The sequence below is a fragment of the Bombina bombina genome, chromosome 11 (assembly GCF_027579735.1).
Source record: "Bombina bombina isolate aBomBom1 chromosome 11, aBomBom1.pri, whole genome shotgun sequence".
NCBI classification, from domain to species: domain Eukaryota; kingdom Metazoa; phylum Chordata; class Amphibia; order Anura; family Bombinatoridae; genus Bombina; species Bombina bombina.
Genome location: NC_069509.1, coordinates 46,828,507 through 46,843,666, shown reverse-complemented (window position 1 = coordinate 46,843,666; position 15,160 = coordinate 46,828,507). Strand labels below are relative to the sequence as shown.

Below are 15,160 nucleotides of genomic sequence, written 5' to 3'. Positions count from 1 at the left end.
AGCCTGAGCAAAGAAAGAGAGTCTGCCCCCTACTAGATCCAGTCCCGGATCGGGGGCCGCCCCTTCATGCTGTCTTAGGAGCAGGAGCGGGCTTTTTGGATTGTTTAACCTTATTCCAGTTCTGATTAGGTCTCCAGACTGACTTAGATTGGGTAAAATCCCCTTCCTGCTTTGAGGAAGAAGAAGAAGAAGAAGCGGGGGGTCCTCCTTTAAAGTTCCGAAAGGAATGAAAATTATTCAGCTTACCCCTTATTTTAACCGACTTATCCTGAGGTAGGGCATGGCCTTTATCTCCTGTAATATAAGAAATGATTTCTTTTAATTCTGGCCCGAAAAGGGTCTTACCTTTAAAGCGAATAGCTAAAAGCTTATGTTTTGATGACACATAAGCAGACCAAGATTTGAGCCACAATGCTCTACGTGCTAAAATAGCAAATCCTGCACTTTTTGCTGCTAATTTAGCAATTTGAAAAGCGGCATCAGTAATAAAAGAATTAGCTAGCTTGAGAGCCTTAATTCTATCTAAGATGTCATCTAATGGAGTCTCAACCTTAAGAGACTCTTCTAGAGCCTCAAACCAAAAAGCTGCTGCAGTAGTTACTGGAACAATGCAAGCTGTAGGTTGTAAAAGAAACCCCTGATTAACAAATAATTTCTTTAGTAGACCCTCTAATTTCTTCTCCATAGGGTATTTGAAAGCACAACTATCCTCAATGGGTATAGTAATACGCTTAGATATGGTAGATATAGCTCCCTCTACCTTAGGGACCGTTTGCCATGAGTCCCGAATGGTATCTGATATGGGAAACATTTTCTTAAAATTAGGAGGGGGAGAAAACGGTATACCTGGTCTATCCCATTCCTTTCTAATAATTTCCGAAATTCTCTTAGGAACCAGAAAAACATCAGTGTAAGTAGGTACTTCCAAATATTTATCCATTTTACACAATTTCTCTGGAGGAATCACAATAGGGTCACAATCATCCAGAGTCGCTAAAACCTCCCTAAGTAACAAGCGGAGGTGTTCAAGCTTAAACTTAAATGACATAGCATCCGAATCTGTCTGAGGTAAAATATTCCATGAATAAGAAATTTCATCCTCAGACAGTAATTCCCTGACCCCCAACTCAGAGCACTGTGAGGGAACATCGGAAATAGGCAATAAAGCATCAGATGATTCAGTATTTACATTAATACCTGACCTACTACATTTACCCTGCAACACTAGTAATTTAGACAATACCTCTGTAAGGGTAGTTGACATAACTGCAGCCATCTCCTGTAGAGTAAAGGAATTAGACGCACTAGAAGTACTAGGCGTCGCTTGTGTGGGCGTTAAAGGTTGTGACACTTGGGGAGAATTGGATGGCATATCCTGATTCTCTTCAGACTGAGAATCATCCTTAGGCACACTTACTTTATTTAAAATATGCTTTTTACATTGTAAAGCCCTTTCAGTACGAAAGTTACACAATGTAAAAGGGGGTTGCACAATAGCTTCTAAACACATAGAACAATGAGAAACCTCAATGTCAGACATGTTGAACAGACTAGTAATACCACAAAAGTCGTTTAAACACTTATTTATAGCATAAAATAAACATTAGAAAAAATGTGTACTGTGCCTTTAAGAAAAGAAAAAGTGAACAATTTTTCCAAAATGCACAAAAAAACGTTAAATTATTCCCAAATTTAACTTAAACATCGTTGGTTAATCCAAAAATTACTGCACCCAGAAGCAAAGGCAGAAATAAGGCTTTAGAAGTACTTATATCAACATCTAGTCAAAAGATAGATAAAAATACCCTCTACACCTTGCCACAGCTCTGCTGTGGCGCCTACCTTCCCCCAGAGTACTTTGAATCAAGTTTCCAACCCTTCAGACAAGCTACACAGTCCAGGAGACACCGAGTTACTGTTTTTGCTGCTGCTAAGCCTGAAGAAAATGTGCCAAAATAGGCTCCGCCCCTTAAGTTCTAAAGTTGGAGTAGGCCCAAACAACACCGCATGGGAATGCAGTTTTGCACTAAAGTAGAAATACACACACAATTACAACCCTCAAGCATAAAACCAATAAGTTTTAAGTGCCAAAAATAAAAAACAAAACATCGTTTTTAACATTGTCTCCCATGTCACATAATGCCCAAATATCAACTAATGATAAATATAATATAGGGACTCCAGTAACACCCCTCTTATTAAAATAGGTTTTACTGCTTACCCCATCCCCATACAGGGAAATAATGCCAGACAGTTCTGATACACCAAGTCTCCTCAGAAAAAAAGGCTGCACATACCTCAATGCTGCTTGTAGCATGAAACCGGTCTCCACACTGAAGATGTCTCATGGTTACCTTCAGAAGTCTTGTGGGAACCAGCGTGGATCTTAGTTACAAATGCTAAGATCATCAAACCTCAAGGCAGAAATCTTCTTCCATATCCTCCTGAGGAAAATAGTACGCACCGGTACCATTTAAAATAAAAAAACTTCTTGATTGAAGAAACTTAAACTAACACCTCACTTTACCATGTCTTCCTAGTATAACACAGGCAAAGAGAATGACTGGAGGTGGAGGGGAAGGGAGGGGCTATATATACAGCTCTGCTGTGGTGCTCTTTGCCACTTCCTGTTAGCAGGAGATTAATATCCCACAAGTAAGGATGAAATCCGTGGACTCGTCATATCTTTGTAAAAGAAAACATCTTTTTAAATACGGGAGACAGGAATCCCTGGCTTCTCCCATTCCTATGAAATAATCTCCGTCACACAGTGTGGAGGAAAAACTTCCACAGAGGAAGGAACATCATAGTATTAAGTTTACTAGACTTCTTAGGGTTGACGACAGAAGTATCGGAGTAGTCCAAAGTAGCCAATACCTCATTTAACAGTACACAAAGGTGTTCAAGATTAAATCTGAAGTTTACTTCTTCAGTATCATATGAAGGAATAATACTGTCCGAATCTGAGATTTCACCCTCAGAGGCTACCGGCGTATCCTCCTCATCAGACTTATGAGGGAGGGCAACCTGCGTAGCAGTAGGTGGAACAGAAACCTTACTATCTGAATGTCTAATTTTCCTCTAGTGTTTTCCCAGCATAGGAAAAGGAGATATTGCTGCAGATACCGCAGAAGATACCTGTGCAGCAAAATTTGCAGGCAAATAAACTCCTCCAGGAGGCTGAGAGGAACTGCAGGGCACTGTATGTGACGCAATAAAGGCTTGGAACCTTTGAGGAGAAATCAAAAATGTATCTTTAAATAGAAGTGTTCTAGCTAAGCATGCAGCACAGAATTGCAAAGGCAAAACAATTTGTGCCTCTAGGCATAACAAGCATTTGTCAAAAAACACAGAGTCTTGGTCGATGTCCATAATACTAAATAAAAAATTCTCCAAATTGTAGAAATTTTTTAAATGCACTGTCACTTTAAGAATTTTTAATACCACAATTTAGCTACCAGAAATCTCTAAAACAATTGGATAGATCGACACTGAAGAGACTGAAATTCAATTACGCCGCTCCATTCCGTGAATGTCCAACAGCAGAGAGAAGTCACATGACCGGCAGAGAGGCACGCGTTTCCCTTTGCCTACAACATAAGATGCAAGTAGCTGCAGCTGGTTTCAAACTCAAGCAGTCTGTCAGTTAGCCTGTTCTAACTAAGCAAGCAAAGAAAATCAACTGCCAATTTTTAAGTTTATACATAAATCCCTGTATAAAACATAAGCCACACACATACTAATAAAGTATTTCAACAAAATTACCCCAAAGAGGAAAAATGTCCCAATAAAGGGAAGATTAACCCCTAGTCCCAACATACATAATGTGACGGCCCACTGCCAAGTAAAATCCTGTATAAAAGGATTTTAAAAATGTCCCCATCTACTGCATATTACATTCTTCTGAAGTGCAAGTCTCCAAGACCTAAAAGACAAAAGCACTTACCTGCAGTCTAGCTGTCCGGCACAAGGCGGACCAACTCTGGCTTTCTGTACCATGGGCAGCAATGTGTTAGGAAACAAAGCAAGGACTACCTCACAACTTCCTAACTGCTTAAAAGCCACCAATTCTCTACTGAAGATATTGACGTGGACTCAGCTAAACCCAAATCCTTGCTTGCAACCCGAAAAAGGAATTCATTTCTTCAGACACCAAACTTTACCTCCTCCATTGACAGAGGCAAAGAGAATTACTGGGGATTATGGGTAGGGGAGTGACACTTAACAGCTTTGCTGTGGTGCTCTTTGCCTCCTTCTGCTGGTCAGGAGTGATAGTCCTACTAGTAATTGAATGACGGTGTGGACTCTCCGTATCTTAGGAAAGAAATAATAATTTTGTGTGTTAAAATTAATCTGTGATGTGGAAAAGCTGTAGAGAGCTTTGCCAGTACAAACAATAACACCACATCCAAAGACAGTTTAAATTTATTTAAAACATGACAAGTACAAGCAAAGATGATCGCCAGAAGTGATCAGATCTTGACTATTTTCCATCCTCTTCCTAAAAAGAGATAAAGTGTAGCAGTGATGTATAAATGCCTGCAGATCTGCAGTGCAGGGACCTCAAGTAACCTGGATTTCTTGCATGACAAACATGCATCAGGTGTGCAACACAATCAAAAGGATATCGACGACAAGCCTGCGGAGACAAAACACAAAAATTAGTCAACAAAGCCTTAGGGCAAAGCATCTTTCTGTAAAACAGCGTTTGTGTGTAGCTTATAATGCAGGTGCGTGTCTGTATAACAATCAATATATAGGATTGATCGTAGAGCTTGTGTATGTCAAGGTATCAATCAATAGTGTGAATATGTGCAAAGTAATCAATATTCCAAAGAATATGTGTGGGTCAATGCAAAAATCCATATGTCAAGGAGTGTGTATTTCTGGGTAACAGTCAATAAATCAGTGTGGTTATATGTCCAATAGAAAGGTACGTGTATATTGGTGTAACAAAGTCTGCTTATAGGGACAATATACTGTAAAACTTTAATTGGTATAACAAGTGATTTGAAACACATTAATAGAAAAAACAGAGTATAAAAAAAAAAAAAAAAAAAAAGTATAGGAAATTGTTAATTTAGGTTTTGCACTTTGAAACCACAACCAGTTAAAATGGGTAGAACCTGTAGGGAGATCAGACCTCCATATCTTATCACTTTTTACACACATAAATGCTTCCTTATTTTATCTCTGTCTCTATACCAAAGCCCGGTGTTTGCAGAAAGCAAAAGAAAATTTAAATCTTAGCACATATCACTCCCCCTGCCCACTGGGAGTGTAATTTCTTCGGTTGGATCTTGTTTCTATAGTCAGTACTTAAGCATTGAAATTAAAAATTGAGGACACTTGAAAGCGGAGACAATTTTATAGTAAATGGCCCCTCTTTAATACTCAGATGAGCACAGATTCTGTACTGGTTTAGGAGTGTGCCATGTAGTAGCAAGAGCTGTACACTGTGTGCAGAATTATTAGGCAAATGAGTATTTTGACCACATCATCCTCTTTATGCATGTTGTCTTACTCCAAGCTGTATAAGCTCAAAAGCCTACTACCAATTAAGCATATTAAGTGATGTGCATCTCTGTAATGAGAAGGGGTGTGGTCTAATGACATCAACACCCTATATCAGGTGTGCATAATTATTAGACAACTTCCTTTCCTTTGGCAAAATGGGTCAAAAGAAGGACTTGACAGGCTCAGAAAAGTAAAAAATAGTGAGATATCTTGCAGAGGGATGCAGCACTCTTAAAATTGCAAAGCTTCTGAAGCGTGATCATCGAACAATCAAGCGTTTCATTCAAAATAGTCAACAGGGTCGCAAGAAGCGTGTGGAAAAACCAAGGCGCAAAATAACTGCCCATGAACTGAGAAAAATCAAGCGTGCAGCTGCCAAGATGCCACTTGCCACCAGTTTGGCCATATTTCAGAGCTGGAGTGCCCAAAAGCACAAGGTGTGCAATACTCAGAGACATGGCCAAGGTGAGAAAGGCTGAAAGACGACCACCACTGAACAAGACACACAAGCTGAAACGTCAAGACTGGGCCAAGAAATATCTCAAGACTGATTTTTCTAAGGTTTTATGGACTGATGAAATGAGAGTGAGTCTTGATGGGCCAGATGGATGGGCCCGTGGCTGGATTGGTAAAGGGCAGAGAGCTCCAGTCCGACTCAGACGCCAGCAAGGTGGAGGTGGAGTACTGGTTTGGGCTGGTATCATCAAAGATGAGCTTGTGGGGCCTTTTCGGGTTGAGGATGGAGTCAAGCTCAACTCCCAGTCCTACTGCCAGTTTCTGGAAGACACCTTCTTCAAGCAGTGGTACAAGAAGAAGTCTGCATCCTTCAAGAAAAACATGATTTTCATGCAGGACAATGCTCCATCACACGCGTCCAAGTACTCCACAGCGTGGCTGGCAAGAAAGGGTATAAAAGAAGAAAATCTAATGACATGGCCTCCTTGTTCACCTGATCTGAACCCCATTGAGAACCTGTAGTCCATCATCAAATGTGAGATTTACAAGGAGGGAAAACAGTACACCTCTCTGAACAGTGTCTGGGAGGCTGTGGTTGCTGCTGCACGCAATGTTGATGGTGAACAGATCAAAACACTGACAGAATCCATGGATGGCAGGCTTTTGAGTGTCCTTGCAAAGAAAGGTGGCTATATTGGTCACTGATTTGTTTTTGTTTTGTTTTTGAATGTCAGAAATGTATATTTGTGAATGTTGAGATGTTATATTGGTTTCACTGGTAAAAATAAATAATTGAAATGGGTATATATTTGTTTTTTGTTAAGTTGCCTAATAATTATGCACAGTAATAGTCACCTGCACACACAGTTATCCCCCTAAAATAGCTATAACTAAAAACAAACTAAAAACTACTTCCAAAACTATTCAGCTTTGATATTAATGAGTTTTTTGGGTTCATTGAGAACATGGTTGTTGTTCAATAATAAAATTAATCCTCAAAAATACAACTTGCCTAATAATTCTGCACTCCCTGTATCTGCCATTGACAACTGTTGAGTTGCGGCACAAAACGCGTAGGCTATTGGACTGTTATGGGGTCTGTTGGCTATCACTGGTAGTGATTATTAATTTTGTACCGGGTGTTTAACGGAACATTAAAAGTTACAATTAATCAGACTTCTATCTTTTGCCCTTTTTCCGATGTCACCTAGATTTCTTTTATTGTATTTCTCATTGGTAAGCAATAGACATAAGCATCTTCGCTCTTGCCCTTACATGCTCCCCAGAGCTGCTGTGAAGTTATTTCCTTCATTATGTGCCATTAACGCCACTACTAAGACATCAATTTTTAAACAGCGTTTAGGTTTTTTTTACTCTTACTATTTAATAGTGATCTTCATGCCAGTGTTTGTATAGTAATAATTACAAGGCTCATTCTGGTATCACATCATAGACAGCCCATCTTAGGTGCAGCTGTAAAGGACAGTAAATAAAGTGCATAATTACTGAATGTTTAGTGGTAGTGAGCTCAAAGCTGCTTAATAATACACCTTAATATCTGCATTTATTCTGCAATTAATATTGCAGCATTATGGTGTCAGATGTGTATATGTTATGTTTTTTTATTTTTATGCATTTCCCTGTCCCTTCAAACAAAAGGATGTTTGCTAACCAATTACAAATACACATATATAGGATTTGAGCAAGAATTGTTATTTGTACATTTGCAGCTAAAGAAAGAGGTGGGTTAGACCTACACAAAGTAAGGTCCATGAAGACACGGTAAGAATGCAATGTCACTTACTCTGAATTTTAAATGAGCAGAAGATTTTTTTTTCTGACAAATTTCAAAATTTCCTTTAAATTTGTTTGCCACCTATATCATGTGACAGCAATCAGCCAATCACAAACTTATATGTATAAATTGTGCTCTCTGGTAGCTGGTGCCTCAGAAACTGTGCATATAAAAAGCCTGTGCGCCACCTGATAATGGAACTAAATTAGAAAGTCCGATGGAACACGCAGTTTAAAGTCAAAATTAAACTTTTGTGATGTAAGAAACCACCATAAAAAAGTGCCAAACTGAAATATTTCAGTATTTAACAATAAATGTGCCGCGGACATATTATACCAGAATGTATCCAGTTTAACAATGCCAAACCGAGGTGTATTAAAGGGCCATAATACCCAAATGTTTCAACACTTAAAAGTGATGCAGTATAGCTGTAAAAAGCTGACTAGAAAATATCACCTGAACATCTCTATGTAAAAAAGAAAGATATTTTACCTCAAAAGTTCCTCAGTAGCCACCTCCCATTGTAAAGGATTTCTGAGCAGCATTTTAGTGTGTCTGTCCTGGGACAGCTGAAAGGATGAGCCTCCTGAACTCTCATATTATTTCAACAATCAGGTAAAGGATGTTTACTATGAAATCTCATGAGAGTTAAGTCAAATCTCATGAGATCACAGTAAAAGAGTTCATGACCTCAGCACTGCTGATTAGTTGCTGTTCATTTCTTGATTTTTTTCCCTGCAGCTGGGAGCAGCTGAGTATAACTTTTTACACAGAACTTACTCTGCTGAGCTGAGGAGATTGTGAGGTAAAATATCTTCCTTTTTTACATAGAGATGCTCAGGGGATATTTTCCTGTCAGCTTTTTACAGTTATACTGCATCAGTTAAAAGTGATTTAGCTTATGAGTATTATGTCCCTTTAAGTAAAGCTCACTCTAGTGAAGTAAACCATATACTCTGTGAATAGAATGATATCTAATACAGAGAAGTAGTGCCGGAAATCGGTCCTCCGTTTATGTAGAAATGTATTTTTATTTTTTTGTACCTTTCTCAGAGAAGCACAAGTATCTGTTTATTTATCTGTTGCAATAGCTCTACATCGTTTGTGGTATCACAGAAATAAATCTGACTGCCATGTGTTTACTCTGGTTCATAGATCTAAAGTACATTTGCGGGAAATGTGCAGAAGTGTTTCATACGGGAACTTTTTTTTTTTTTTTTTTTTAAATGACAACTGTGTACATGTTGTGGTTAGGAAAGCTCTACTTGTAATGCTACTTGCTACAGAAAAGGTTGAGAAATACTGGTGTACAAAACCGAAATGTAAAATGACAAGGGTGCCAAAGTAGTCATTCAAATGAAAAATTTACGTTCTTATTCATTACTGCATGTCATTTTTGTACTACTGATGCTGAAACTCTCGGCAAGTTGTACTAAATTCTGTGCAAAGTTTTCACTTTGAGAACCTGTCCGCACAGCTTTGCAGCATTCAGGCAGCAGACCCTGTTTGTCCGCTGCCCGTATGTAAGAGCGCACTCAAGCGAGTATGTAATGCCGCCCCCTTCCCTCATGTGACCAATTGCGCAAGAGAAGGGTCTGTCACGTGTTCAGGGTGAATTCTCTCCACCAACTCAGAGGTGGTAGAGAGTGTTAGAAGCAGCAGTCACTTACATTGCAGGAAGCCGGATGAGATGTGCTTATTACATATACAGGTGTTTAACGCTATTAGCCGTGGTGGGGGGTTCGCTCCACAAAGAATTGCAGTTCCCAAGCAGGCACAACCAGTGATCCAATCAGCAGTGAAAAACACATGACCCCACCAATCACCTGTGTTCAGCCCAGGAGCTGCAATGCTTGGGGCACTTGAGCAGAAATTAGACCAGGTTTAATCCCTTTGTAGGGATTACACAGATCTGTAGTATTGCTAAAATAACACATTAGTAATACATTGGGGTATGTCATTTAAATAAACAGATAGAATGTTACATTAAATATGACAAACTGATGTGCCGGATGAAGTACATCCCCATGAAATGATGCAGATAAGTCAGAATCAGACAGACGTCAAATCTAAAAGAGGCATATGGTTAAAAAGCTATAAAGGGAAATTTATTCTGACTTAGATCCAAACAAATTTGCCAAGATCTGGGTCACCTATGGCCAGGTAAAAACAATAATTAAATTTGGGGTTTAAGGCCATTATAGAGGAAGAATTACATTAACAATTGTTAGAGCATGTCATTTTAACACAAGCGACCCTGTGACTATGTGTTTAACCGCAGCAAAAGGGGTTAAACACAGTTATAAAGTACCACTCGAAGGTTGTAGAGATCTGATGGTCTCGAAAGGAAACTGCCACCTACCCAATCAGCAGAGACAGTCACACAGCTGGGTTGTGCAGTAACTGTTGCTGATCTAATCAGAAGTAGCAGTCACACAGCTGGGTTGTGCAGTAACTGTTGCTGATCTAATCAGCAGTGGCAGTCACACAGCTGGGTTATGTAGTAACTGTTGCTGATCTAATCAGAAGTAGCAGTCACACAGCTGGGTTGTGCAGTAACTGTTGCTGATCTAATCAGCAGTGGCAGTCACACAGCTGGGTTATGTAGTAACCGTTACTGATCTAATCAGCAGTGGCAGCCACACAGCTGGGTTGTGCAGTAACCGTTGCTGATCTAATCAGAGGTAGCAGTCACACAGCTGGGTTGTGCAGTAACTGTTGCTGATCCAATCAGCAGAGGCAGTCACACAGCTGGGTTGTGCAGTAACTGTTACTGATCTAATCAGCAGTAGCAGTCACACAGCTGGGTTGTGCAGTGCCTGAGCATGTACTATTACTGATCTAATCAGCAGTGACAGTTACACAGCCGGGTTGTGCAGTAACTGTTGCTGATCTAATCAGCAGAGGCAGTCACACAGCTGGGTTGTGCAGTAACTGTTGCTGATCTAATCAGCAGAGGCAGTCACACAGCTGGGTTGTGCAGTAACTGTTGCTGATCTAATCAGCAGAGGCAGTCACACAGCTGGGTTGTGCAGTAACTGTTGCTGATCTAATCAGCAGAGGCAGTCACACAGCTGGGTTGTGCAGTAACTGTTGCTGATCTAATCAGCAGTGGCAGTCACACAGCTGGGTTGTGCAGTAACTGTTACTGATCTATATTCAGCAGTGGAAGTCACAACTGGGTTGTGCAGTAACTGTTGCTGATCTAATCAGAAGTGGCAATCACACAACTGGGTTGTGCAGTAACTGTTGCTGATCTAATCAGCAGTGGCAGTCACACAGCTGGGTTGTACAGTAACTTTTACTGATCTAATCAGCAGTGGCAGTCACAGAGCTGTGTGGGACAGTGCCTGAGCATGTACTGTTACTGAGCTAATCAGCAGTGGCAGTTGATAGCTTGCTTGAGTGACAACCAACCACTGCTAACTGGGTCAGTGGCAGTTTTCCCTCTGTACCAGTAATGCTCTGCGGCTCCCAAGTGATACTTAACTGTGTGTTAAACCCACTGGTTTTCAAACTTGTCCTCAAGCCAGGTTTTCTGGATTACCTTGGGTAAGTGCAGGTAAAAACATAATTTATGTAAGAACTTACCTGATAAATGCATTTCTTTCATATTAGCAAGAGTCCATGAGCTAGTGACGTATGGGATATACATTCCTACCAGGAGGGGCAAAGTTTCCCAAACCTCAAAATGCCTATAAATACACCCCTCACCACACCCACAAATCAGTTTAACGAATAGCCAAGAAGTGGGGTGATAAGAAAAAAGTGCGAAAGCATAAAAAATAAGGAATTGGAATAATTGTGCTTTATACAAAAAAATCATAACCACCACAAAAAAGGGTGGGCCTCATGGACTCTTGCTAATATGAAAGAAATGAATTTATCAGGTAAGTTCTTACATAAATTATGTTTTCTTTCATGTAATTAGCAAGAGTCCATGAGCTAGTGACGTATGGGATAATGACTACCCAAGATGTGGATCTTTCCACGCAAGAGTCACTAGAGAGGGAGGGATAAAATAAAGACAGCCAATTCCTGCTGAAAATAATCCACACCCAAAATAAAGTTTAAATGAAAACATAAGCAGAAGATTCAAACTGAAACAGCTGCCTGAAGTACTTTTCTACCAAAAACTGCTTCAGAAGAAAACACATCAAAATGGTAGAATTTAGTAAAAGTATGCAAAGAAGACCAAGTTGCTGCTTTGCAAATCTGATCAACCGAAGCTTCATTCCTAAACGCCCAGGAAGTAGAAACTGACCTAGTAGAATGAGCTGTAATCCTCTGAGGCGGAGTTTTACCCGACTCAACATAGGCATGATGAATTAAAGATTTCAACCAAGATGCCAAAGAAATTGCAGAAGCTTTCTGGCCTTTTCTAGAACCGGAAAAGATGACAAATAGACTAGAAGTCTTTCGGAAAGTCTTAGTAGCTTCAACATAATATTTCAAAGCTCTAACAACATCCAAAGAATGCAATGATTTCTCCTTAGAATTAGGGCATAATAAAGGAACTACAATTTCTCTACTAATGTTGTTGGAATTCACAACCTTAGGTAAAAATTTAAAAGAAGTTCGCAACACCGCCTTATCCTGATGAAAAATCAGAAAAGGAGACTCACAAGAAAGAGCAGAAAATTCAGAGACTCTTCTGGCAGAAGAGATGGCCAAAAGGAACAAAACTTTCCAAGAAAGTAATTTAATGTCCAATGAATGCATAGGTTCAAACGGAGGAGATTGAAGAGCCCCCAGAACCAAATTCAAACTCCAAGGAGGAGAAATTTACTTAATGACAGGTTTTATACAAACCAAGGCTTGTACAAAACAATGAATATCAGGAAGATTAGCAATCTTTCTGTGAAAAAGAACAGAAAGAGCAGAGATTTGACCTTTCAAGGAACTTGCGGACAAACCTTTATCTAAACCATCCTGAAGAAACTGTAAAATTCTCGGAATTCTAAAAGAATGCCAGGAAAAATGAGAAATACACCAAGAAATAAGTCTTCCAGACTCTATAATATATCTCTCTAGATACAGATTTACGAGCCTGTAACATAGTATTAATCACAGAGTCAGAGAAACCTCTTTGACCAAGAATCAAGCGTTCAATCTCCATACCTTTAAATTTAAGGATTTGAGATCCTGATGGAAAAAAGGACCTTGCGACAGAAGGTCTGGTCTTAACGGAAGAGTCCACGGTTGGCAAGAGGCCATCCGGACAAGATCCGCATACCAAAACCTGTGAGGCCATGCTGGAGCTACCAGCAGAACAAACGAGCATTCCTTCAGAATCTTGGAGATTACTCTTGGAAGAAGAACTAGAGGCGGAAAGATATAGGCAGGATGATACTTCCAAGGAAGTGATAATGCATCCACTGCCTCCGCCTGAGGATCCCGGGATCTGGACAGATACCTGGGAAGTTTCTTGTTTAGATGAGAAGCCATCAGATCTATTTCTGGAAGTTCCCACATTTGAACAATCTGAAGAAATACCTCCGGGTGAAGAGACCATTCGCCCGGATGCAACGTTTGGCGACTGAGATAATCCGCTTCCCAATTGTCTATTCCTGGAATATGAACCGCAGAGATTAGACAGGAGCTGGATTCCGCCCAAACCAGAATTCGAGATACTTCTTTCATAGCCAGAGGACTGTGAGTCCCTCCTTGATGATTGATGTATGCCACAGTTGTGACATTGTCTGTCTGAAAACAAATGAACGATTCTCTCTTCAGAAGAGGCCAAGACTGAAGAGCTCTGAAAATTGCACGGAGTTCCAAAATAATGATTGGTAATCTCACCTCCTGAGATTCCCAAACCCCTTGTGTTGTCAGAGACCCCCACACAGCTCCCCAACCTGTAAGACTTGCATCTGTTGAAATTACAGTCCAGGTCGGAAGAACAAAAGAAGCCCCCTGAACTAAACGATGGTGATCTGTCCACCACGTCAGAGAGTGTCGTACAATCGGTTTTAAAGATATTAATTGAGATATCTTTGTGTAATCCCTGCACCATTGGTTCAGCATACAGAGCTGAAGAGGTCGCATGTGAAAACGAGCAAAGGGGATCGCGTCCGATGCAGCAGTCATAAGACCTAGAATTTCCATGCATAAGGCTACCGAAGGGAATGATTGTGACTGAAGGTTTCGACAAGCTGAAATCAATTTTAGACGTCTCATGTCTGTCAAAGACAGAGTCATGGACACTGAATCTATCTGGAAACCCAAAAAGGTTACCCTTGTCTGAGGAATCAATGAACTTTTTAGTGAATTGATCCTCCAACCATGATTTTGAAGAAACAACAAAAGTCGATTTGTATGAAATTCTGCTAAATGTGAAGACTGAGCAAGTACCAAGATATCGTCCAAATAAGGAAATACCACAATACCCTGTTCTCTGATTACAGATAGAAGGGCACTTTGTAAAAATTCTTGGAGCTGTTGCTAGGCCAAACGGCAGAGCCACAAACTGGTAATGCTTGTCTAGGAAAGAGAATCTCAGAAACTGATAGTGAGCTGGATGAATCGGAATATGCAGATATGCATCCTGTAAATCTATTGTAGACATATAATGCCCTTGCTGAACAAAAGGCAGAATAGTCCTTACAGTTACCATTTTGAACGTTGGTATCCTTACATAACGATTCAATATTTTTAGATCCAGAATTGGTCTGAAGGAATTCTCCTTCTTTGGTACAATGAAGAGATTCGAATAAAACCCCAGCCCCTGTTCCAGAACTGGAACTGGCATAATTACTCCAGCCAACTCTAGATCTGAAACACATTTCAGAAATGCTTGAGCTTTCGCTGGGTTTACTGGGACACGGGAAAGAAAAAATCTCTTTGCAGGAGGTCTTATCTTGAAACCAATTCTGTACCCTTCTGAAATAATGTTCTGAATCCAAAGATTGTGAACAGAATTGATCCAAATTTCTTTGAAAAAACGTAATCTGCCCCCTACCAGCTGAGCTGGAATGAGGGCCGCACCTTCATGTGGACTTAGAAGCTGGCTTTGCTTTTCTAGAAGGCTTGGATTTATTCCAGACTGGAGATGGTTTCCAAACTGAAACTGCTCCTGAGGATGAAGGATCAGGCTTTTGTTCTTTGTTGAAACGAAAGGAACGAAAACGATTATTAGCCCTGTTTTTACCCTTAGATTTTTTATCCTGTGGTAAAAAAGTTCCTTTCCCACCAGTAACAGTTGAGATAATAGAATCCAACTGAGAACCAAATAATTTATTACCCTGGAAAGAAAGGGAAAGTAGAGTCGATTTAGAAGACATATCAGCATTCCAAGTTTTAAGCCATAAAGCTCTTCTAGCTAAAATAGCTAGAGACATAAACCTGACATCAACTCTGATAATATCAAAAATGGCATCACAGATAAAATTA

At 40.0% G+C, this 15,160-nt stretch overlaps 1 protein-coding gene across 1 annotated transcript in view; it reads right to left on the bottom strand.

Moving 5' to 3' along the window:
- Window positions 1-4,407: 4,407 nt before the first annotated feature.
- The window catches only part of LCMT1 (leucine carboxyl methyltransferase 1), an 80,331-nt gene continuing 69,578 nt past the window's right edge, over window positions 4,408-15,160 (bottom strand). The window contains exon 11 of the mRNA XM_053695178.1: window positions 4,408-4,639. Coding sequence (XP_053551153.1) covers window positions 4,617-4,639 — 23 coding nt within the window. The 3' untranslated portion in view covers window positions 4,408-4,616. The remainder of the gene's footprint in view (window positions 4,640-15,160) is intronic.